Below are 26509 nucleotides of genomic sequence, written 5' to 3'. Positions count from 1 at the left end.
CTTAGAAAATATGAGCTCCTAAGCAATGAATTATTGGCCAGACTTACAGTACTACATTTCTTCTTATAGAGTGGGCAATAAATTCAATCACAGAGCATAGTATCTATATCTTTATTATATCCACGTGCATATGTGGTTGTGCTAGTCATTATTACAATGAATTGAAAATTATAAAGAAGGATGAATTGATAACTTTTTTCCTACAGCCACTTCTGGGACTATTAAAACTAGCCAGAAAAGACAAAGATTCAGGGTTAACACCAACTTGATTTTTCCATTTCCTATGTTCAAAGTATGTGCCGTCTTCACACATAATGTTTTAAAACACTAAAAACCCATATAGAAACTTACTTTATAACCTTTATGACTATATATATGTATATATGTATATATATACATTTTATAAATAATATATATGAAATAAAATCATATATATATATATATTTATGAAATTTTAATTGGAGTTAATTTACACAAAGGATAATACTCATCCCCAAAGATATACTTTCAACAGTAATATGTTATTTCTTGGTAATCTCTAAATAAAATATATATTTGACACTAATATAAAGATATTTTGAGTTATATAATTAGGAACAAGCTTATTGTTAAAGACAAAGTTTGGAAACTTCCTGTTTCTGATATTATGCTGGAAAGAAATATAAGGAAATGGCGGAGAATTAGTAGGAAAAATGGAGGATGTTGAACCCTTCCTTTTGGCATTACTAATTTTATCAATCTTCCTTTTCTTTGAAATGAAGGAGGAAGTATATGCAGAGCTGATGAGTTCCTGTGCAATAACTCCCTGTGCAAGCTCCATTTCTGGGTTTGTGATGGAGAAGATGACTGTGGAGACAACTCTGATGAAGTGCCTGACATGTGTGGTATGGTCTCTCACATGATTCCTAATGAGCTCTTATGATCTAACACTCCAGTGGTACCAGGGAAGTATTGACATGACAAACAGATTCCATATCCCTGCAGTCAGGTACATATAGTATATCATCAGATAGCATCTGTCTGCATAATAAAAGATCAACCTCTTTAAATTTCTTGACTCTGTAGACAGCACACTAACATCTTAATCTGTCATGACAGAACTATTCAGCAGATACAGTATACAGTGTTTAAAAGGATTCTTTGCAACCCCATAGGAAGAACAACAATATCAACCAACCAGAGGCTCCAGAGTTTCCAGAAACTAAACTACAAACCAAAGAGTAGACATGGAGCGATCCATGGCGCCAGATTCATATGTGGCAGAGGATGGGCCTTGTCTGACGTCAAAGGGAGGAGAGGCCCTTAGTCCTGTGAAAGTTCAATGACCCCGTGTCGGGAAATGCCAGTGTGGGGCAGCTGGAGGGAATGGGTGGGTCGGGTAGCACCCATATGGAGACAGGACTTAGAGGGATGTTGGACTTTGCACAGAGACTCTCCATGGAGATCTCTAGTCCTGCTAGGTGCGGTTTCAGGTGAAGGGGAGAGAAGTCAGGCAGGGAGGGGGGAACAGCTTTCACTGCCTGCTCCAGAGATTTTGGGGAGAGCAGATCTCTTCCCCAAGCGGTGATGTTACAGCTCTTATTACAGAAGCTCTCAGACAATGGAATCAATCCTGCACACCTTTAATTCTTCTGAATAGGATTCGAAATTACAATTTTGGGTGGGTCAGGGTCTGGCAGCAGGTACTTCCTATTGGTTTGGTCTGAGAGCTTGGGAATACCTTATCTACATATTTGGGGCGTGGTCCTGCTTCTATGTAACTGATCTGTCTTAAGCCTATGTAACCTGTGGTCAAGTCTTCACCTGTGAAGGAGTGGCTTGGGGCATTGCCCTGCATGACTGATCTGTCTCAAACTTATCTTCAAGGGGTTGTGGGGAGCTGTAGCTACATGTGAGAGAGTCCTGGTCCCCTGGGAGCTGGGAATGCTCCTGCCATTCCTTTTAGGGTCCTGGGTATTTGACCTATCTTGAACAGGAATCAGGGTACCTTTCACAGTCCGCCACAACACAGAGGAATGGGATGAGGATTATTTTGGAGGGGAAACAGGGAAAGGGGATAGCATTCAAAATGTAAATAAAGAAAATATCCAATAAGAGAAAAGAAAAAATAAGAGGATTTATATACTACAGATGGACTATTGAACTGAGCTACATTTAAATATGTTCTCTTAATTCTAATGTGTGTTTTATTATAAGGAAGTTTTAATATTAAGTAAATAGAAGTAATGTGAGTACCCGAGTAGCATACTAGAGGTAAGAACTCACTTCAGCATGTGTTCATAAATCAATGTAAAATAGATACAAAATCGTCTTGTCCATTTAGCATTCAGATTTTAAGAAACAAACAAAAAATCACATAGTTTCTCTATGTTCAATTTACCCTGGACTAATATTTTCAGGGTATGTGAAATGAAAAAAAATAGTAAAATTTAAAATTATCAGTACAACTAATTTCTTATATTTCTAATTATTAAATTAATTTCTTTACTTTATATTCTGACCACAATAGTTTCTTTCCTCTCTTCTTACCTCCTAGCCCTCTCTCTCCCTGAACCTTCTCTCCCTCCCCATTCATTCCTCTTCCCTTTCTCTTCAGAAAAAGAGAGACCTCCCATTGTTATAAACCAGCGTTGGCTTATCAAGTTGCAGTAATAATAGACATATCTTCTTCTCTTGAGGCTACATGAGGGATCCCAATTAGGGAAAAAGGTCCTATAAGCAGGCAGCACAGTCAGAGGCAGTCCTTGCTCTCACTGTCAGCAGTCCCATATGATGATCAAGATACACAACCTAAGTGCAAATGACCTAGATCAGTCCCATGTATGCTCGCTTGTTGTTGATTCTGTCTCTGTGCGCCCTTATGGGGCTAGGATAATTGCTTCTGTGGGTTTTCTTGTATTGTCCTTGACCTCAAGTTACCATATTCCTTCTTCCTACTGTGCTGCCAGAAGCCACTGAACCCACCTTGTTGTTTGGATTCTTTGGATATGTGGGTTTAGCACAGTTACCATTTATTGTTAATATCCCCCCATAAGTGAGTACGTGCAATGTTGGTCTTTCTGGGTATGGATTACCTCCCCCAGGATGTTCTTTTCTAGTTCTATCAATTTTCTGGCAAATCATATGGAGTCATTGTTTTCAACAGCTGAGTAATACTCCACTGTATAAATGCACCATATTTTTTAATTCATTCTTTGATTGAGAGACATGTAGATTATTTCCAATTTTTGGCCATTGAAAAAAAAGCTGCTATGGTCCCTGCAGTACCTGATTATGTTCTTCCCTTTGTCTTCCTGTTGCCTCTACTAAACAGGTGCCTTCCCCCACTCTGGCCTCTGTGATTGCTTTCTTCTCCTTCACTAGTGAAACTGAGACATCCTCACTTGGACCCTTCGGCCTGTTAACCTTCTTGAGTTCTCTGGATTTATCCTGGGTATTCTGTACATTTTTGGCTAATATTCACTTGTTAATAAGTACATACCATACATGTACTTTTGGGTATGAGAGACATCACTTAGGGATGATATTTTATAGTTCCATACATTTGCCTACAAATGCCTTGTTGTTAATAGCTGAGTACCATTCTATTGTGTAAATGAACCACATTTTCTGCTTGCATTCTTCCATTGAGGGGTATCTGAGTTGTTTCCAGCTTCTGTCTATCATAATAAAGCTGCTTTGAACATATTGGAACTCATGACTCTGTGTAATGGTGGGACATCTTTGGGGTATATGCCCAAGATTGGTATAACTAGGTCTTCAGGTAGATCGATTTCCAATTTTCTGAGGAAACTTGAGATTGATTTCCAGAGTGGTTGTACCAGTTTGCAATCCCACCAGTAATAGGACTAATCCATACCCTTGCCAACATGTGCTGTGATCTGAGTTTTTGATCTTAGCCATACTGATTGGTTTCAGGTGGAATCTCAGGGTCATTTTAATTTGCATTTCTGTTCACTAAGGACTTTGAAATTTCCTTAAGTGCTCCCCAACCTTTCCAGATTCCTCTGTTGTGAAATCTCTGTTTAGTTCAATACCCCATTTTTATTTATCGATTTGTTTGGTTTCTTAGTGGCTAGCTTTTTTGGTTTTTACTTTAATTTTATGTTTTATTGGATTTTTTAAAATTTATATTTCAAACGTTATTCCTTTTCCCAGTTTCTTGGACATAAGCCCCTATTCCATCCCCTTCTCCTTCTTCTATAAGGGTATTCCCCTTCCCATCCACCCCTGACATTCCCCTACACTGGTGGTCCAACCTTGGCAGGACCAAGGGCTTCTCCTTCCATTGGTACCCAACAAGGTCATCCTCTGCTACATATGAAGTTGGAGCCATGGGTCAGTCCAGGTATAGTCTTTGTGTAGTGGTTTACTTCCTGGGTGCTATGATTGGTAGACATTGTTGTTTTTATGGGGTTGCAAGCTCCTTCACTTCTTTCAATCCTTTCTCTAATTCCCCCAATGGGGGTCCTGTTCTCAGTTCAATGGTTTGCTGCAAGCATTCACCTCTGTATTTGACATGCTCTGGTTGTGTCTCTCAGGAGACATCTATATCCAGTTCCTGTCAGCATGCACTTCTTAGCTTCCTCAATCTTATCTAGTTTTGGTGGCTGTATATATATGGGCCACATGTGGGGCAGGCTCTGAATGACCATTCCTTCTGCCTCTGCTTCAAACTTTGCGTCCATATTCCCTCCTATGAATATTTTTGTCCCCCGTTTTAAGAAGGAGTGAAGCATCCATGTTTTGATCATCCTTCTTCTTGAGCTTCACGTGTCTGTAGATTGTATCTTGGGTAATTTGAGCTTTTAGACTAACATCCACTTATCAGTGAATGTAAACCATGTGTGTTTTTCGGTGATTGGGCTACCTCACTCAGGTTGATGTTTTCTAGTTCAATCCATGTGCCTATGAATTTCATGAAGTCATTGTTCTTGATAGCTGAGTAGTAATCCATTGTGTAGATGAACCATATTTTCTGTATCCATTACTCTGTTGATGGGCATCTGGGTTTTTCCAGCTTCTGGCTATTACAAATAAGGCTGCTATAAACATATTCGAGCATGTGTCTTTATTGTATGTCTTTTGGGTATATGCGCAGGAGAGGTATAGCTGGTCAGATAGTGCAATGTCCAATATTCCGAGGAATCTCCAGACTGATTTACAGAGAGGTAGTACCAGTTTGCCATCCCACTAACAATGGAGGAGTGTTCCTCTTTCTCCACACCCTCACCAGCATTTGTTGTCACCTGAATATTTGATCTTAGCTATTCTGACTGGTGTGAGGTGGAATCTCAGGATTATTTTGATTTGCATTTCCTGATGACTAAGGGTGTTGAGCATTTCTTTAGGTACTTCTCAGCCACTGGATATTCCTCAGCTGAGAATGTTTTGTTTAGCTCTGTACCCCATTTTAATAGGGTTATTTGGCTCTCTGGAGTCTAACTTCTTGAGTTCTTCACATATTTTGGATATTAGCCCACTATCAGATGTAGGAATGGTAAAGATCTTTTTCCAATCTATTGGTTACTGTTTTGTCCTAATGACAGTGTCCTTTGCCTTACAGAAGCTTTGCAGATTTATGAGGTCCCATTTGTCGATTCTTGATCTTAGAGCATAAGTTATTGGTGTTTTCTTCAGGAAAATTTCCCCAATGCCCAGGTGATGGAATCTCTTCCCCACTTTTCCTTCTTTTAGTTTGAGTATATCTGGTTTGATGTGGAGGTCTTGATCCACTTGGACTTAAGCATTGTACAGGGCTATAAGAATGGATTGAGTTCTTCATATATTTTGGATATTAACTCTCTAGTATATGTAGGATTAGTGAAGTTTTTTTCCCAATCTGTAGGTGGCTGATTTGTCCTATTGTCTGTCCTTGGCATTACAGAAGCTTTCCAGTTTCAGAAGCCTCATTTATCATTTCTTAATTTTAGAGTGTGAGCCATTGGAGTGCTGTCTAAGAAATTCCCCCCATTAGCAATGAGTTCAAGGCTCCTTTGCTATTTCTCTTATACTAGATTCAGTGTATCTGATTTTATGTTGAGATGCTTGATCCACTTGGACTTGAGCTTTGGGCATGGTGACAAATAGAATCTATTTTCATTTTTCTACATAGGGACTGCCAGGTAGACCGGCACCATTTATTGAAGATGTTATTTTTTTGTTGTTTTCATTGTATCTTTTTGGTTTCTTTGTCAAAGATCAAGAATCCTTATGTGAGTGGTTTTATTTTGGGGTCTTCAATATTATTCCATTGATCAACCTGTCTGTCTCTGTATCAATACCCTGCACTTTTTATCTCTATTGCTCTGTAGTGGTGCTTGGGGTCAGGGATGATGATTCCACCAGAAGTTCCTTTATTGTTACAAATTGTTTTCATTATTCTGTTTTTTTTTTTTTTTTGGTTTTCTATAAGAAATTGAGAATTGCTTTTTCCATGTCTTTGAAGACTTGTGTTGGGAGTTTTATGGGGATTGCGTTGACTCTGTAGATTGTCTCTGGTCAAATGCCATTTTTACTATGTTAATTCTGCCAATACATGAGCATGGGAGATCTTTCCACTTTCTGGGATTTTCTTTGATTTCTCTCTTGAAGTTATTTCATATAGATCTTTCACATATTTGGTTAGATTTACCCCAAGATATTTTACATTATTTGTGGCTATGTTGAAGGAAGTTGTTTCCCTAGCTTCTTTCTCAGCCTGTTTATCATTTGTATAAAGAAGGCTACTTATTTATTAGAGTTATTTTATATCTGACCACATTGCTGAAGTTGTTATCAGCTAGTGAAGTTCTCTGGTAGACTTTTGGTGGTCACTTATGTAAACTATCTTATCATCTGCAAATAGTGAGACCTTTATTTCTTTTTTGCCAATGTATATTCCCTTGATCTTCTTGTTGTCTTATTTTTCTAGCTAGCACTTTGAATACTATATTGAATAGATATGGGGAGAGTGGGCATCCTTGCCTTGTCGCCAATTTTAGTGAGATTGTTTCAAATGTCTCTCTATTTAATTTGATATTGAAACGCTGTACATTGCTTTTATTATGCTTCAGATGGTCCTTGAATACCTGATCTCTCCTATATTTTTAATATTAAGGGGTGTTGTATTTGTCAAATGCTTTTCATCATCTAATGAGATAATCATATGATTTTGTCCTTTGTGTTTGTTTATATAGTGAATTAAGTTACTAGATTTTCAAAACACAACTCAATATCAAAGACAGGAACTACCTCATTGTAGGACTAGAAAAAATCTTCCAAACAAATGGTCAAGAAGAAGAAGCTGGAGTTTCTATGTTAATATCCAGTAAAATAGACTTTCAACCAAAATTTATCAAGTTGGATGATAAAGGACACTTTATATTCATCAAAGAAAAAAAATCCACCAAGAGAAAGTCTCAATTCTGAACATCTATGCTCCACATTCAAGGACACGCAAATTCATAAAAGAAACTTTAGTAAAGCTCAAAACACACATAGAACCTCACCCAATAATAGTGCAAGATTTTAATACCCCCCTCTCACCAATGGACAGGTCATGGAAACAGGAACTGAACAGACACAGGGAAACTATTAGACGTTAGGAACCAAATGAGTCTAAGAGATTTTTACAGAACATTGCACATAAAACAAAAGAATATACCTTCTCAGCACCTCACTGTACCTACTCTGTTGCTGATCTTAGTCTTTCTGACAGGTCAAAGATGGAGTCTCAGAATCATTTCCATTTTCATTTCTTTGATGGCTAAATACATTGAAAACATCTTATGTGTTTCTTGGCCCTTAGATATTCCTTTGTCAAGAATTTTTTTGTCTAGGTCTATATCCTATTTTTTATTTGGGATATTTGATTTGTTGTTATCTGATTTCTTGAGTTGTTTATACATTTTAGATATAAATTCCTTGCCAGATGTGGGGTTAGTGAAGATCTTTTCCCATTCTAGAGGCTGCTGTTTTGTTTTGTTGACAGTGTCCTTATTTTACAGAAGATTTTCAGTTTTAAAAGGTTGACTTATTAATTGTTGGTCCCATTGTATAAGCTATTGGTGTTCTGTTCAGGAAGTTGTTTTCTATGCCAATGTATGTAAGGGCTATTCTGTATTTTCTCTTATATCTGGTTTAGTTTTTCTGGTTTTATGTTGAGGTCTTTTATCCTCCTGTTCTTGAGTTTTGTGCATGGTAATAAATATGAATCTATGTTCTGTCTTCTACATCCAGACATTCAGTTAAACCAGCACCATTTGTTGAAGATCCTTTCTTTTTCCATTGCATACACTTGGCTTCTTTGTTAAAAAAATCAAGTGTCCATAGTTTTGTGGATTTATTTTTGGGTCTTTGATTTGATGCCATTGATAAACTTGTCTGTTGTTATACCAATACCCATGAAGTTTTTTATAATTATTGCTCTGTAATGTAGCTTGAAATCTGAGACTTTTATTCCTCTGAAAAATTTTTATGGTACAGGATATTTTAGCTATATTTGTTTTGTTTATTTGATTTCTATATGAGGTTGAATATTTGTCTTTCAAGGTATTTAAAAATATTGTGTTGGAATTCTGATAGGGATTGTGTTGAATGTGTAGATTGGTGTGGTAGGATGGTCACTTTTACTATAGTAATCCTATTGATAAATGAGCATGGTAGATTTTTCTATCTTCTGAATTTTATTTAAATTTATTTCTTCAAAGACTTGAACTTAATGTCATATGTGTCTTTACATTTCTTACTTATAGTTACACCAGATATTTTATATTATTTGTGGATATAGTGGATGGTGTTGTTTCTTTGATTTCTGCCTCAGCCTCTTTGACATTTGTATATGTGGACTTTCATCTATGCATATCTTATCTATTAGACCTTGGATCTGATAGCTGAAAGACTGAAGCAGACTAGACTCTCTTGATGGAGATAACATTATGTCAGTTTTATTGTTCTTTTATACACAGATGTAACAAAGAAAGTGATGATCCAAGATACATTGTTTGATATTAGAAAAATGTGTCAGAAAAACATGTAAGTAAACAAAAGCAAGCACAATAAATATTGACAGAGCAACATGTTTCCAGAGAATTCTCATGAGACCAATTTAAACTCAATTGCTTGGCATGTAATAAAGATGATATCTTGGAAACTATGACAGTAAGGCAGAAGGCTGTATCAAAATTCTAGGTACAGTGACCAATTTGGTTCACTAGCTATGTTTTGACATTCAACAACAACAAACATCTTATAAATTGAATGTGAAAGTTCAACAGAGGAGACATGGAATAATGCTTAAAAGCAATCTAGGGAACAAAATGTACTTGAAGTAAAAGGCCCTCAGCCTTTTGTCTTGAGCCTGTAACTGTTCTCCAAGGCATTGCTCACCATGCATCATTTTTTGATAATATCTTGACAGTATATAAGAAGGCAATTGATTTGTTTTCGAGTTACTGAATGTAGCTACTTTCACCTGTAGGAGTTTTCTGCTAGAATTTTGGGTCCTTTATCATTCAACTGTGAATAGTGATACTTTGTCTTCCCATTTTCCAATTTGGACTTCATTGATCTCCTTCAGATGTCTTATTGCTCTAGCTAGAACTTCAAATACTATAGTGAATATAGAGGAAAGGGTGGCCATCCCTTGTCTTGTTCCTGATTTTTGTGGATTTGCTTTGAGTTTCACTCTATTTATTTTGATGTTGCTAATAATCTTGTTATGTTTAGGAATGCCCTTTTTAATTCTGATTGCTCCAAAAATTTACCACATAGGGGCATTGGGTTTTTCATTTTTTTTTCCTTTTTGGTAAGTATTTATTGAGATGCTCATGCAGTTTTTCTTAGTGTGTTTATATATGGTATTACTTTGGCATATCTTTTTGAAACATCCCAGTATCTCAGGGAAGAATCCTATCTGACCACAATATCCACCATGGTCTTTTTAATGTGTCCTGAGATTCATGGCCATTACATGTTCTGGCAGGCGGTTTGCCCTTGATCAGAAGTAAATTATTTTTAATCTTATTATGTGCCTTTAAAAATGGATTTCTTTTTCATATAATATATCCTGATTTCAGTTTCACCTTTCTCCACTCTACCCAGTTCCTTTCCAGTTCCTCTCTTATCTGGATCTATATACTCTTTCTGTATTTCATTAGAAAAGAATAGACTTCTATGAGATAACAAAACATAAGAAAACATAGGATAAAACAAAGTTAATTGTATCAAAATTGGATAAGTGAAACCATCAGAAAAAGAAAAGAGCCCAGGAGAAGGCACAGCAATCAAAGACCGTCAAGAGTTTCATAAAAATACTAAAATGAAAGCTATAATATATCCACAGAGGGCCTGGTACAGAACTATGTAGGCCAAATGCTTCCTGCTTCAGTTTCTCTAAGCTCATATGAGGTTTGTAGAGTTGATGTATAGAGCTTTGTGCTCTTGCTGTCCTCCATCTCTCTGTCTGCCTTCTCTTCATTATGGTTCCATAAGCTCTGAGGACACTGGTGTTAGAACTGGGTGTCAAACAGTTTTTCTGTATCTCTCTCCCTCTCCCTCTCCCTCTCCCTCTCCCTCTCCCTCTCCCTCTCCCTCTCCCTCTCCCTCTCCCTCTCCCTCTCCCTCTCCCTCTCCCCCTCCCCCTCTGTCCAATTTCTAGCATTTGTAATTGTTTCTTCCTATGTGATTAAGATCAAAGCATCTTTGATGATAGCAGAATAAGACACTTATCTATGAGTATAGCACACTATAATTAAGAGTCATTTATATTTGTAAAGTCCACTGGTATTTTGCTTTAATGTAGGTCTATGGGCAATCTAGTCTCTAGATCTTGGTAACCCAAGCAATGTTGAGTTACTAAAGATCTTAAATTAGTTGTTCGATCCTGTGTAGATGCCAGTAGGACTCTAATGATTTGAGCAGTGATCCAAATAAGAGCCAGAAGTTCATTTCCTTCAATTATTTCACCACATCCTTATCAACCCTTAAACCTTTTCTACCAGTCTCTTCTCCAGCTCTGTGACATTTGGGTTAATTTTATGATCTATTTAGTTTTACTAGCACAATCTGTGTGATCAATGAATAGGAACTGTCTATTGGAGTCCAGAAAAGTAACCAGTGAGCACAGAAGTAAAGACATGGACTCTCCCTTTGGTGAAATGTCAGTGGCAAGTAATTCATTTTTGAAGGATGGGACTTTATGAGCCCATCCTCTAAATATGTTTGACTACTGACAAGCTAATTTTTATGCTGAGCCAGGGAAAGTATCTATCAGTACTGTGAGTTCATGATTGCAATGCTGTGTCTTACCAAGAAGGTGACATTTTACAGCTTTTGCTCATTATCTTCAGCTTCTGACCTTACCTTTTTTCCTAACTTATCATTAATGTTGCATGAACATGAGAGGGGATACATTTGTTTAAGTGTGAACATTTACCCATCACCTATTTTTATACATTGTGAAGATATGAGCCTTATATCCACTGTCATGTATAGGGAAAAATGATTAAAGTTAAGGACTGTATTTTGTGATGGCAATAATGTATATGTTTAGAAAACAGATTGGACCCAAGTCAGTTTAGCTAAGTGACTTCCCTGACATGGATATTTGACCATGTTTAAGTATTGATTCCTTAGTGTGATACTATTTCTGGGGAGACAAAATAAGCCTACTCCTTCCAGGTAGGGATCTGTGGTGGTTTGGCCCATGGGATGTGGCATTATGAGAGGTGTGTCCATATGGGAGGAGATATATTGTTAAAGAAAGTGTGTCACTGTAGATGTTTGTTTTGAGGTACCTATGCTTAGACTCCAACAAATGAGAAGGGTCCCCTACTGCATGTCTGCCAAAGATGGTGTCTTCAAGGCTGCCTTTGACTCAAGATCTAGACCATGTCTGTCTATATACTGCTATGCTTCCAGCCATAATGATAATGGACTGAACCACGGAAAATTTAAATCAGTTCAATTAAATGTTAGCCTTTATATAAGTTGTTTAAATCATGGTATCTCTTCACAGCTGTAAAAACCTATCTAAAATAAGAACCAACAACAATAATTTCTTCCTTACCCCATTTATTATCTCAAACATATATTTTTCTGTAACAAGTAACTTGAACACATCCTCCTGTATTTTTTCTAGTATTCAAGATTCTGCATTTTCAATTAAAAGCAAAGGCCTTATTTTTATTCTAAAAAGAAAGTACATTCTTATTATGTCAGTACATCTGAAGGAGTGATTTTTTGTCAGTTCTTTTTCTCTGTTTTTGTTCTTTCAGTCAAATTTCTGTGCCCACCCACAAGGCCCTACAGATGCAGAAATGATAGAATCTGCCTGCAACTTGAGAAAATGTGCAATGGGATTAATGACTGTGGCGACAACTCTGATGAGGAACACTGCAGTGGTAAATCTGTTCAATTGGATATATTGATTTAGGAGCAATTTGAAAGATAAGAGATTAAATTTATTACCTAGAATTAATTATAGCAAAAATTTCTTTTTGGATATATAAAGACTTTTTCCCAGGCATCAGAGCTTGCTATAGTCATATACAAGAAGACTGACTCCCTGTCATTTCACCTGCATTAAAAAAAAGCTGGATGGCTTTTTCCAAAGTCTCCCCCTAAGGTACTTCATGCAAAATAATATTAATCTCAGAAGAAAAATGACTTGGTTTAAAAGAATTCCTTGTTAAAAGTACAGATGGAAAGGAAAGGGTCTGCATAAATTATGTATAGATATAGCTTTTCCCAATATACTGAGATACAAAAAAACTTCAATACCACAGGTACATATACACCAAAGATGATTCAGAAACCGAGGCTATCAGTATTTGATAAAAGCCCCTACATTTTGAAAAAGTCATACCAAATCCTATTATTGTATACTAAATGCACATAGCAATAAAACAACCTATGACATACAGATCAAATATTTCTCAGTTCTTGTTGGCAATGTTTTTATTTGAATAGACAGTGGTTAATATAAAAACCCACAACTAGTCAATGTGCAGAGACTAAGAGACTTAGAAATGGCCAACTCAACGTCAGATGGATGTGTCATATTTTCCCCTCAAGGCTTCGAGATCTCTGCGAGAGAGGGAGCACAAATATTGTAAAAGACAGATGTTGTGGATGATGTCAATGAAATAGTGTTTTCCAGACAAGGAGCCATATGTACACATGAACTCTGAGAAACCATTACAGCATTCATAAGCCCTAAAAAAGCTCAAGCCAGGCAAAAATCCCAGCATGAGGTCTTCAGAGAGTGGAAGTCTGACTCATAGCTAACAGGCAATTCATAATTGCTAGTTCCTGGAAGAAGGAAAGTCTGTTTTCTTTATAAAATTAAACTGTGTATATCAACTACATCCCAGAGCAGTGTCCATTCCCAGGAGTAGTTGGCCAAGACAAACTGGACAATTTGTTTTTGTTTTATGTTGTTTTGTTATTTATCTGTTTATTTCAGTAAGAGAGAGCAAGAACACAAGAAGATGGTGAACGGGCGGGATAGATCAATGAGGAGTTGGAAAAGTAAATGAATATGATTAAAATATGCTATATGAAATTCTCAAAGAATAAGTAAAATGTTTTTTGAATATCCCTATATTTTTTTAAAAAGTGAGTTCTTTTTAAGATAGGGAATATTTTCATTTTCCCAAATTTTAACATTCTAAAAAATCTACTTGCCTTATGCCATAAGTCTTGGATTATAAGACAGAAATGTTTATGTTTTCACAGCACTTAGTAGAATCTTGAATACATCGTGATCTCAGTATGTCCAGTTTTATGGTATGAAACAGTAACTAACCACTTTCTCAATGATTCCATAGGTACATTGTCATTTAAGTCCGAGCCTTGTAAGAAGGATGAGTTTACTTGTAACAACAGAAACTGCATCCCCATGGAACTGCAGTGTGATGGCCTTGATGACTGTGGTGATGGCTCAGATGAGCAAGGCTGCATGCAGAGTGAGTGGTTTCTGTTAAAGAACTACAGGAAGGCAGATGCTCTAACATGAGTTACTCTTCACTTGTGTGGAGATAATTCTTCACTGTGCACACATAACAGACCTTTGCTAAAGACGCTTTACTTGGAACATCACCTAGTTTCTGGACTATGGGATAGAACAGTGGATTTTAGCATGAATTTGATCAGTTGCTATAGGTTAGAGATGACATGGACTTTTCTCTAGAATAAAATTCCTCTGGTTTATTTGCATTTCAAGGGACTTTCCTTAATGGAAGGAAAAGTAATGAAATTAAAAACTACTGTACTGAAATGATAGGGAAGACTTGCTGTTCTAACAGCATTGCAAGCCTGTTTTTCACTCATATGTTACTTTATATTAGTATGCCAGATCGAAAATGGATCAAGCTGTGGATGTAGCCTTCTAAACCCCGATGAACTCATCTACAGGGAAGTTGTAAAAATCTTAATTTGTTTAAAAAAAATTCTAAGGAAGGTTCTGGCTCTTGGAAAAGATGCAGGATGGGTAAATGCTACTGTGAAGATGGCCTTTCAGGAGAATTATTGACTTATCCCTCAATTTTCGGAAGTAGTGTGGCTTGTCAACAGCTGTCAATATCAGTGAAAGCAGATGTTCTCATCTGTGATTAATGTAATGAATTCAGTCTTTTTAGACCCTGTGAGTTTCATAAGAAAGAAGAGTTATGTCATAGAAAACCTAAAACTTTAATGGGAACTATCCACACAATAAAATATTTCAAATTAAACATACAAACTCCAATTTAAAAAAACAAAACAAAAAACAAAGTCATATTAGATTTGTTTCTACTATTTAAATCCTAGCTCCCACTCAACACACCTGTGAGAACAATGGGAATCCATGTGGAGATGATGCATATTGTAATCAAATAAGAACATCTGTTTTCTGTCGCTGTAAGCCTGGATTTCAGAGAAACATCAAAGGCAGAGAATGTGCAGGTAACATAGATTTTCACATTTTCTTAAGAGCTTTGCTCTCAAGTCCTTGGCTTATAAAGACTCCCAAGGCTGCTAAGTTATGAGATGACCAATAACTGATTTTCATAAAGGCTATGTGTAACTATGGGGCTAACATTTCACTTATGGGAGGAGAGAAAGAGAGAGAGAGAGAGAGAGAGAGAGAGAGAGCGAGCCAGCCTGGGGTGAAGAGCAGTTCGTTTATACAGCTAAGCTAACCATCCCTGAGACTATACAGCCTCCCTACACAAATTCAGACCTACAGGAAGTAACATTCTTCATGAAAGAATATATATGAGATGATCCATTTCTCTTGGCTGTGGTATTTCTCATGGTGTGGCAAATAATTCACTTTGAGAAACTTGTGTTTGTCCTAGCACAATGTTTTAAAAAATCCTTTCTAATAAGTCTTTAAAAATTCAGTCAGTGTCTAAATGATTTTGCTGTCAACTTCTGACCATGTACAATTTCAGCATTAAATTAAGAGAGAATATCAAAATATGCTACATGTAAATATAACTTACAATAAATTACATCAGAGCTTTGTAATGCCATGAAGTAGGCAACCAAATTTATGTGTGTGCATTGCATTATTCCAATCTTTATAGTATTCATAATATTTTAATATATTATAATATTTACTAGTTATTATAATTTGCAATAATCTCAGATGTCTGTATAACACATTTCTCTTAAAATTATTTTGTTATTTTTGGTATATGTATGTACATGATTTTGTGAGCACATGGCGGCTAGAGATTGGCCTCATTGCTTTATGACTCTCCACATTGTTTTGGTGAGATAAAGCTTGTCACTAAACCTGATCTTAACTCATTGGTTAGAGTGATTGATCAGGAAGCTCCAGGCATCCTTCTCTCCTCACTGTTCTGCTTTCCCTGTTGCTGGGATTACAGAGGTATTCTCTGTTGCCAACATTTTATGTGGGGCCTGGGGATCTAAATTCAGGTTCTCGTGCATATTTATCAGGCACTATCCAATGGGTTATCTCCACAGCCCCATAAAAATTCTAAAATTATCTATTCTTCCAGCTCTTATCTGTCTAAATTTCTGGTTTTCAAGTGACTTTACATTTTATCAAACAACGTGTGAAAGCTAATTCATTTTTTTCGCACAAAAATGAAAGCATGTTTCTATACACTTTTAAGTAATCCATTCATGTGGACCCAAAAGTTGACAAACTAAGTACTCTCTATTTTATTTGGAACAGTTTTTTTTAATGGCTGTGTCTATCATTTATATGCAAATATATATACAGAGAAGGAGAGAGACTCTAAAGACCATAGTTTTGACAGCATTGATTACCTAAAAGGCCTAACAGTAGGCTATTCCTGTTTAATGTGTGTTTAGAAATCTTAGAATCTTTAGAAATTCTGTTCTCAATGTTTTCTCATTTTATTCTATTGAAACTATATTTGTCAGTTCAAATAACCATGTTTTCACTATTTCTATATACCTCTGTTTTAGATTCAAGTCAATTCTGAACATTAATTAAATATGTGTCTACAGTATATATAATAGTAAAATAGCAATTTCCATTTGAGGAAAAATGTATTACCTAGACCTTGCAATTTAGTTTGTTAGGGTCTTTCACTTGCATGCACACGCACGCACACACACACACACACACACACACACATATATATGAAGTATAAAATGCTATTTCATAGTAAATTCACACAATTTAGCTGAAAACAGTACAAAAGGAAGAAATGCTAGAATACAGAATAGAAAGAGAAAGACCTTAAAAGTGCTGTATACAGGCATGGTGAATGTATGAAATCAGAACAGACTTGAGAAAGTTAGGATACTTTTATAAAATAAAACACAGGTTTATCTTACATACCATGCCCAGGGGTAAGCTGTAGAAAGAGCTGGCACCCTAAACAAAGGAGAACAATCTACTATAATTTAGATGATTAAGTGTTGATATGATATAGTTTAATTCACCCCTAAATAATCCTTTCTGAACACAAGTAAATGTTTATTACACAGAAAGTAGTTGGTATTACAGTACTGACGAGTTGTTGGAGAAATTTCATAGCACAGGCAACAGAATGTCCAAAGTTGATTGTATACTGTCACAATGTCATCTGCAGGTGTCATTGGGAGTGGTTGTGAATGAAGTGGCATTGAATCTATAAAGGGCTATAGAAGGTTAAACGAAAAAAAGTTACTTTTCTGAGCTAAACCTAATTGGAGGTATGAATTTATCTTACCATCTGATTGGATAACCAGAGCAAATATACAATATGTAGGAAGAAGAGGAATATATGTGAAAGTAGAGGAGGAAAAACTCATGGTCAACAATCCACCTTATTTCTCAGCTCTGCTTATGCCCTTCATTCAGAGGCATGTTTCAAATCACAGACATCATCTGTGGCTTCTTTACTTCTTGCTGATTTAGCCCTGCGCATTTGCAGATGCCTCTTCACGTTCTCTGTTTAGTTGTCAGAGTAGTCCTTATTTTGCAATAGTGAAGACGGATTCTGAGCTCTTCTCTCACAGATCTCAATGAATGCCTGGTGTTTGGAATATGCTCCCAGCACTGTCTAAACACACGAGGATCATATAAATGTGTCTGTGACCAGAACTTTCAAGAAAAAAACAACAGCTGTATAGCAAAAGGTAAGGTAATTAAAAAGCCATTTCAATTCTACATGAATATCTCAAGGGGAAAATTTTGTACACTGCATTTTAGCAAAAGACCCATTCTGCATAATATGAAATATTTAGATATTAAGGCAATCAACGTGGCTATTTTTTATTTTCAAATGTGAAATATATTTTCCTTTAATTAAAAAATATTATGTTTTTATTCTGGAAACTTCTAAAGTCTCCTTTGCGGGCTCCTTTTACAACCTGCAGTAAGTCCTGATAGCTTGTATTGCTCCACTGCTCAATATACCACCACAGCCTGCTCTCTTGTGTTCTGCCTTATCCTTTTAAACAGTCTAGTAAAGTAGTTCAAGGTAATTTACAGAGAAAACTATTAAAGGTAGGGCAAAAGTATTAAAATTACTCTGTATAGCAATTTGTCAGTAGAATAAAGAATTTAAGCACCAGTCTTCTAGCCTAAATACAGTAATTCTGCTATTTTCAGTGGATGTAAAAATATATTTTACAACTGTAAAACTGTGCAAGCATAAGGACTAGGATTCTAAAGAGAAGGGGATTTTTGTATGACCTTTTAGTGTTTGAATATAAAATGTTACTTCTAAGTTTTGTAACCAACTTGTCAGTACTTTTTTTTTAATGTAGAAGACAGGTATGGTGCTAGACTTCTGAATATATATATTTTAATTTCTCCTGTATTTTGCCAATTATATAGCTTTAACATCATCAGCTACACAGTTTGATTAATAAGAAGTAATCACATGGGAACACTTTTAATGTCCTTTATCCTGTGTGAATGACATTAAATGTACTTAAATTTGAATCCTATGACCATAGTTCCCACACTACAACTACTAAAGGAAGTCATTGAGGTATTTCAGGCTTGATTCTTCATTTATAAAATTAGAGTATCATATCTATTTCTACTATTTCCGTAAGAAATCAAAATAAGTTGAAAAAGAATTAACATAATATCCAAAAGAGAATAAATATTGAATAATATGTATATTGTTAAATGAGTTTTTTTCATATTATCAAATTCTGTGATGCAAAAGGTAGCTGAACCAGCATAATTAAGCCTACAGTATGTACCTAAGTGTGATCTGTATAACTACATTTCAGGACACATTATTATTATTATGGTTTTTTGCAATAACTTTATATGCATCAAAGTTGGTCTAGGTTTTAATTAATATTTTAATAATATCAGAATTCTCAATGTGGTTTTCTTTTTCAATCAATGTGAAAATAATATTAGTATGTGGTACAGGTGTCAAAACACTCTCCCATTCGATTGGAAATAAATTGAAATTACAAAACCTTAGGGTAGCAAGGAACAAAATCTATTAAATGAAAAATAAAACACTGCAAGATGTAGCTGAGTGACAGAGATTTTACAAGGCCAATGATTGAATGAATCTCTATTCCCTCAAAAAAGGGGAGAAAGAGAGAAAGAGAAGGAGAGAGAGGGAGAGGGAAAGGGAAACGGGGGGGGGGAGAGAGAGAGAGAGAGAGAGAGAGAGAGAGAGAGAGAGAGAGAGAACACATAGGATTATATCTAAATATCAAAAATCAAAACATCAGAACACAGCATGCCGTGATTTGCCAAAAACATCCTTTTCAAATCCTTAACTTATGAACATAAATTAAGCATTGTACTTCAAAAAGGAAGTGGTTACTAATGATTTTTGGAGAAAAACGTTAAGCAGAAATCAAATATTATGAAGACTTAAAAAAGGTATAAAAGTGACTAATTTTCACTTTGCAAGAAACTGTATAAAGAATAACAACACAAGATAACCTTTATCATCGCTTTTGCTCTAGTTGAAATTTCCTCTATTTTGTATTTTATCGTAATAATCTGCAGGCTCTGAAGATCAAGCTCTCTACATAGCTAATGACACTGACATCCTGGGTTTTGTATATCCATTCAACTACAGTGGCAGTCATCAGCAGATTTCTCATGTTGAACATAATTCAAGAATAACAGGGATGGATGTATATTATCAAAGAAATGTGATTGTCTGGAGTACTCAGTTTAATCCAGGCGGGATTTTCTACACAATGATCGATGCCAGAGAAAAGAGACAAGCGAATAGTGGCTTGATTGTAAGTAAATAACAGAAAATTTGAAGGTTATGCCTTCTGCCAACATCCTTACTTTGTAAAAAAAAAAAGTGAAAGCATTGGAAGAATTAAGATAATCAATTATTCATCCCACATAGAAATAAATATTTCTTTCTATTTGTACAAAGCATGTTTACTGTAAATTCTGGTTTATATTTTGCTTGAATGCATTTCCCATTGCTACATAGAATTGAAAATGAATAGCAGCTAAGTATTTTGAACACAAATATTTTATATTTAAAAGTCATACATATTGTGAACAGAAGCATTTTTTATCTTAATGTTAGAATGGGAGAATATGTGTGCTTTCTCCATTAGAAAGTAATATAACGTGGAGAAAATTGTTTCAATTTTAAGTGTATTATACATCTACTTATGGGACAAGAAGCCAACTACAATTTCACTATTCCTCCCTTCTTTTGAGAAATGCATTTTGGAGAGCATTTGGCTGATACAGGAAGGGAATGTTGCTTATCATGGCCAGATATAAAAATAAAAAGCGGACCACTTGTTCACAATTGTAGCTGTTGGCAATCTCTATTTGCATCACAACATTTAAAGTTGTTGCATATTTTGTATTTTAATGTTACATGAATGAAAAAGAAAGATGGATACTTATTTAAGTTAAAGGAGCCTGGCCTTTTTTCCATATAATTCAAAAGTCCAAGTGATAACCCAGAAATGCTAATAGCATTCAAACACTTGAAATGCAGCATGGCACCTGTTTGGATTCCTCACTAATTTTTTTTACAACAGAATCTATCATAAATATCTAAGCAACATGAGTGATCATGGATGCATCTTAGAAAACATTCTACAATAAAGATTTAAGTTACAGAAATGCTACACAATGCTGTGTTGAGCATACTTTAATTATATTTTAATTCATTCTTTATAGTCTCAGTTAAGTGAATATACTATGTGGAGGGGGGGTGGAGGGGGAGCCAATGAGTGCAGGTGCCTTTGAAGGCCAGAAATCCATGACATTAAAAGTTACAGGTAGTTGTAAGCCATCTAACATAGGTATTCTGAGAACTTGAACTTTGAAAAAGCTGCTCTCATGCATAATTTCTGAGATATCTATTTAGGTATAATTTTAAAATAAATACAATTAACTAATGAATTCAGGTTTAGAATAGATCCACTCTTCAAAAAATTTTTCATGTAACTGAGTTCTCTCTTCAGATATTTCTCCCAGCAGCACTATTAGGTAAGTTTTCCTTCTACTTAGAACAGGTCCAGGACATAGAGGAGTCATTTAGCAGATCATTCTGTTTTCGATATTGCAGAGCTGTCCTTTCTCTCTGTCAGACCAGATGACACACAGTCATTGTATGTGTAGTGCTTAGCTGTAGAAATGATGTCTGCTTGCATATCAATCGTGAAAATGAAGATTGCTTGTGACCTTATTTTCTTCCCTTGGTGTCATGAAATGCACTGATTGGCCTGGCTTTGAATTCTATTCCTGTTCTCTATCAGTTCTTTAGTTTCCATGACCTAATTTTAGGTACTGGATTAAAAACTAATTAAGCATATGACACATAATTATTACAGATTCATCACATATAAACATTAATTTTATGCAATGCAGCACATTGTATGCGCTATATAACTGCATTGCTAATACTGATTGACAGGATGCCGTGTGCTGCATGTTGTATTTAAGATGATTTACAGTTCTGATGTTTGATCTGATGTTTGTTTTTTAAAAATCTCTTATATATTTAATTTTGTTATAATTTTGAATGCAAATTATTTTAATTTTGTTCTTGGGTAGATTTATATATAATCAGTGATAATGAGTTCAATTTTATAGATTGGATGTCAAAACACATAATATTTGATAACTAAGTTTTTATTTTTACTCAGGCAGATGCATGTGTATATATATTTTATTTTTACAGTGTACACATTTATTTGCAGTCCTGTCTACAGGTCTCTGTAACTTCATTAGAAAATTGCTTGTAATCAGTGGTAAAGGTTTTCATTAGGCTTGTCTGAAACAGGATATGAAACATTTAAATGATTGTTATGACTTTCTTACATGGTCTAGACTATTTTCTCCAGTGTTTTCAGAAAGAGCATAGTTAGCAACATTCACCATGGATGCTGTGGATTACTGTAAGATAACACTCTTTGACAAAGAGCTAATAGCTGACTCAAGGCAATATTACAGAGCAGGGGACTGTTGACCCTTGGGTTTTACCTGTTGTCTCTGCATGACTTTCCACTGACATTTCAGGCACTATGATATCTTTTAAAAGGCAAGGCTGCCTTAATGAAGACAACTACATTGTGTGCTTCACTACTACTTTATAATCCCAGTGCCTTAATGTGTCAAGGTGCAAGAGTTGACTCTGACAACATTGATTGATTGTAAAATTCAGATAAATTAATATTTATGACTTTAAATTGTACATCTGGAAAAAAATGTTTACTGTCAACTTCTAAGGCCCATTCCAGATTATGAACGTTTGTGATTTCACAAAGACAGGCAATAGAATATGTGTCTGTCAACTTTTATCTGAACCTGTTATTTCTCTGAAATCCATCCTGTGTATAAACAAACACTTTTTTCATGTCAGATAAAAGTGTGCATTTTAATACTTGCCGATAGTCTCCAATTAGTTCAGAGAGCATAAAACCTATTTTGTATTCTAAGTTTTGATAATTGTTGAAAACTACTGACTGAGGCTTCTATACTTCTTAGAAAACAAAACTCAAAACTTTTCTGCAAAGTTGATTTTGATACATGGATTTTTTTTCTCTAAATATAAATACAAAGAAGAGAAAAATCACAGAGTCAAATGATGATTACATTAGGATTGTGCTATCAATTTGTCTTAGTTTTTAAAATTTTTATTAAAAAATTTATGTATATATTTTGGGCATATTTTTTCTACATATGACTCCTCCTCACCCTCCCCTCTTCCAAAATGACTTCATTTCTTCTTCATTTCCCACCATACCACTCTAAAATCAAATGAAAAAATATGAAACCAAGAAAATTTGAAAAACAGAACACACATTTTAAAAAGTAAACCAAGTGTAAAAGAAAAAATATCAAAACAAAATTAAATTAAAAAGTACACAAAAGTTTGTTTTATATTTGCCTGTTATTCCTACAGAAAGGGTCAGAGTTAGGATATACTTGACACTTTATTAAAGAAATCTACTTTTCTCTTTCCCAGTATTAGTTAGAAATAGATCATAGTTTAGTGGTGGGATCTTGTGTTCCCTTCTTCTCAGTTCTAAGATTATGTCTGTTTTGAAGCTGTGCATGTATTGTGTACGCTGTCCTGGTATCTCTGATTTCATACCTATATTGTCTGGAAGACACTGTTTCCTCAGAGTCATCTACCACCTCTACTCCTTGAAATCTGTTTGAAATCTCCTCTTCCTCATAGATCCCTGAGCACTAATGAAAAAGGTGTGATAAAAACATCCCATTTAGGACTGAGAGCTCCAAAGATCTCCCACTCTCAGAAATTTTTTCAGGTGCTGGACTCTTTGTTAATTGCCAACTCCTACAAGAAATTTCTTTGAAGCATGTTGAGTAATTCTTTGCACCATGGCTATAGCAATCTTTAATTGCAAGTCATTTTGTCACTGTGTTACTTGAGCATACTAATAAACGGATTTACCTCCTGGCCCATGATCTATCTAATCAGGAGGTTGCTGGCCACTTTTGCAGTGACAAATATGGCTTCCATCTCATGGAATGGACCTTAAAATCCAATAACAATGTAGTTGACTACTCCCATCACATTATGCCAGGATTGTACTCGTATAACTTTCAAGCATGTTTCTGCTGCCAGTAGCACACTTCCTAACTGGGTGACATTGAAAATTACTTTTCTTTTAGCATTACTTTTCTGGTAGTATGAAGAGTATCTTCTGCTTTGCTCAGTTGCTTCAGAGGGACTTGTTTCCTGTTACCCTCTATTTCCTCTGGTTCTTACACTCATTCTGACTCCTTTTCCATGGGGTTCCCTGAGCTCTGAGGAAAGGGATTTGATAGAGACATCTTGTTCAGATCTGTGTATTCTTTGATCTCTATCCCTCTCTGTTAGGTCTCTCTAATGTTTGACTCTAGGTTTCTGTAAATTTTCTATCTCTTGCAGGAAGAAGCCTCTTTGATGATGACATAATCTATGAATGCAGCCTTGGTTACTAGTTGCCCCAGCAGTGTCTATTTGTTCCATCTCATAGTGTGGATCTTGTGTAAAATCATAGAATGCTTAGTTATTCCTACATGATATGTATTACTGTTATTCTAGAATATTCTTCTCTAAGGACAACATTATAGATCAAAAGAGATTGTGGGTGGGTTGGTGTTCTAAGTTTTATTCTTTGGAAGCCTGCAGATTACCTTCCCATATGAAAGATACTAGGGGCCCATACATATACAGCCATCCAATTAGACAAGATGGGTGAAGCAAAGAAGTGCAGGCCGACAGGAGCCGGATGTAGCTCGCTCCTGAGAGACACAGCCAGAATACAGCAAACACAGAGGCGAATGCCAGCAGCAAACCCCTGAACTGAGAATAGGACCCCTGTTGAAGGAATCAGAGGAAGAACTGGAAGAGCTTGAAGGGGCTCGAGACCCCATATGTACAACAATGCCAAGCAACCAGAGCTTCCAGGGACTAAGCCACTACCTAAATACTATACATGGACTGACCCTGGACTCTGACCTCATAGGTAGCAATGAATATCCTAGTAAGAGCACCAGTGGAAGGAGAAGCCCTGGGTCCTGCTAAGACTGAACCCCCAGTGAACTAGACTGTTGGGGGGAGGGCGGCAATAGGGGGAGGGTTGGGAGGGGAACACCCATAAGGAAGGGGAGGGGGGAGGGGGATGTTTGCCCGGAAACCAAAGAATTATTATTAAGTATTAAATAAATAAAAAAAAGGAAAAAAAAGGAAAAAAAAAGAGCACTTCTAGATGTCCCAGGTGCAATTCTTATCATTTGTAACTTCAGTACATGGAATCTGGGGATTTTTTTATAGCCTCCTTGGGTGGAACGTTAAAAAACTAAAAATACTTTAAAAAAATCATATCATAATGCCTTAATCACCCACTGTATACAACTAACTTCTCTCATGTGTTTAGTTTTAGGCCAGGTTTGGGAGAATTGATTAAATAAAACTTCAAGGGGTTGGGGAACAAAAAAAAGAAAAAAAAACAAATTGTGGAATATACCTCCTAATTTAAAATATGTCTAATTATTTGGGAAGTATTGACATTAATTCTTCTTTGAAAGTTTGAAAATATTTGATAATGGGATTTTGTTGAATATCACTTTACTGTAGTTAAGTATAATAAATGTAAATCTTTTATTTTGTTCCTCTGCTCTGCCTGCTTGTTCTTATGACAGAACCAAATTAATTTTAATTTGTTCCTCTATAAAATGACTTGAATAATTCCTCCAGCATTGCTCTTTTTTGCTTAGGATTGTTTTGGCTATCCTGGACCAATTGTGGTTTATTATGAATTTTAAGATGTATTCTTGTATTTTTATATGTATTAAAAATTCAACTTACTTTCTTTGGTCAATCTTTACATCTCCTGTATAAATCCAACTTTTGAGCATGGTGGATGATCTCTTTGATATGTTCGTATATTGGGCATGCAAGTATTTTGCTGAGGATTTTTCTTTTAAAAAATTATTAGATATATTTCTTTACTTACATTTCAAACGTTCTTCCCCATCCCGGTTTCCTGTCCATAAGCCCTCATTCCCTCCCCTCCCCCTCCCCCATACAGATATTCCACATATATATCCCCCATCTTTACCTGCCTTAATATTCCCCTCCTCTGGGGGTCCAAACATGGCCGGACCAAGAGCTTCCCACTTACACCCCAACAAGGCTATTCTCTGCTACATATGCATTTGGAACCCTGGGTTAGTCTTTCAGTAGTGGTTTAGTACCTGGAAGCTTTGATTGGTTGGCATTGTTGTTTTTATGGGGTTGCAAGCTCCTTCAACTCTTTCAATACTTCCTCTAATTCCTCCCAAGGGGATCCTATTCTCAGTTCAGCGGTTTGCTGCTGGCATTGATCTCTGTATTGGACATGCTCTGGATATGTCTCTCAGGAGAGATCAATATCCGGTCCCTTTCATCATGCATTTTCTAGCTTCATCAATCTTATCTAGTTTTGGTGGCTGTATATATATATGGGCCACATGTGGAAGAGGCTCTAAATGGCCACTCCTTCAGTCACTGCTCTAAACTTTGCTTCCATACTCCCTCCTATGGATATTTTTTCCCATTTTAAGAAGGAGTGGGAGCATCCGAATTTTGGTCATCCTTCTAGAGCTTCCTGTGGTCTTCCTTGGGTAATTCTACATTTTTGGTTAATATCCATTTATCAATGAGTGCATACCCAGTGTGTTTTTCTGTGATAGAGTAACCTCACTCAGGATGATATTTTCTAGTTCATTCAATTTGCCTATGATTTTCATGAAGTCATTGTTTTTGATAGTTGAGTAGCACTCCATTGTGAAGATATACCACATTTTTTGAATCCATTCTTCTGCTGAAGGGCATCTGAGTCCTTTCTAGCTTCTGGCTATTATAAATAAGGCTGCTATGAACATAGTGGAGCATGTGTCCTTTTTGAATGTTGGAGCATCTTTTGGGTATATGCCCAAGAGAGGTATAGCTGGGTCCTCAGGTAGTGCAATGTCCAATTTTCTGAGGAACCTCCAGACTGATTTCCAGAGTGATTGTACCAGTTTACAACCCCACCAACAATGGAGGAATGTTCCTTTCTCTCCACATCCTTTCCAGAATCTGCT

The 26509-nt window shown here is 36.0% G+C and overlaps 1 protein-coding gene across 2 annotated transcripts in view; it reads left to right on the top strand.

The window, feature by feature from the left end:
• The window catches only part of Lrp1b (LDL receptor related protein 1B), a 2085328-nt gene that overhangs the window by 1953179 nt on the left and 105640 nt on the right, over positions 1-26509 (top strand). For both annotated transcript variants that reach the window (XM_087654909.1, XM_087654910.1), the window contains exons 72-77: positions 762-884; positions 12258-12383; positions 13812-13949; positions 14791-14925; positions 17470-17589; positions 19445-19686. In XM_087654909.1, coding sequence (XP_087511035.1) covers positions 762-884; positions 12258-12383; positions 13812-13949; positions 14791-14925; positions 17470-17589; positions 19445-19686 — 884 coding nt within the window. The remainder of the gene's footprint in view (positions 1-761; positions 885-12257; positions 12384-13811; positions 13950-14790; positions 14926-17469; positions 17590-19444; positions 19687-26509) is intronic.

The sequence above is a fragment of the Rattus norvegicus genome, chromosome 3 (assembly GCF_021556685.1).
Source record: "Rattus norvegicus strain SHRSP/BbbUtx chromosome 3, alternate assembly SHRSP_T2T, whole genome shotgun sequence".
Classification (NCBI taxonomy): Eukaryota; Metazoa; Chordata; class Mammalia; order Rodentia; family Muridae; genus Rattus; species Rattus norvegicus.
Note: the sequence above shows the minus strand (reverse complement) of the source record. Positions and strands in the feature narration are given on the sequence as shown.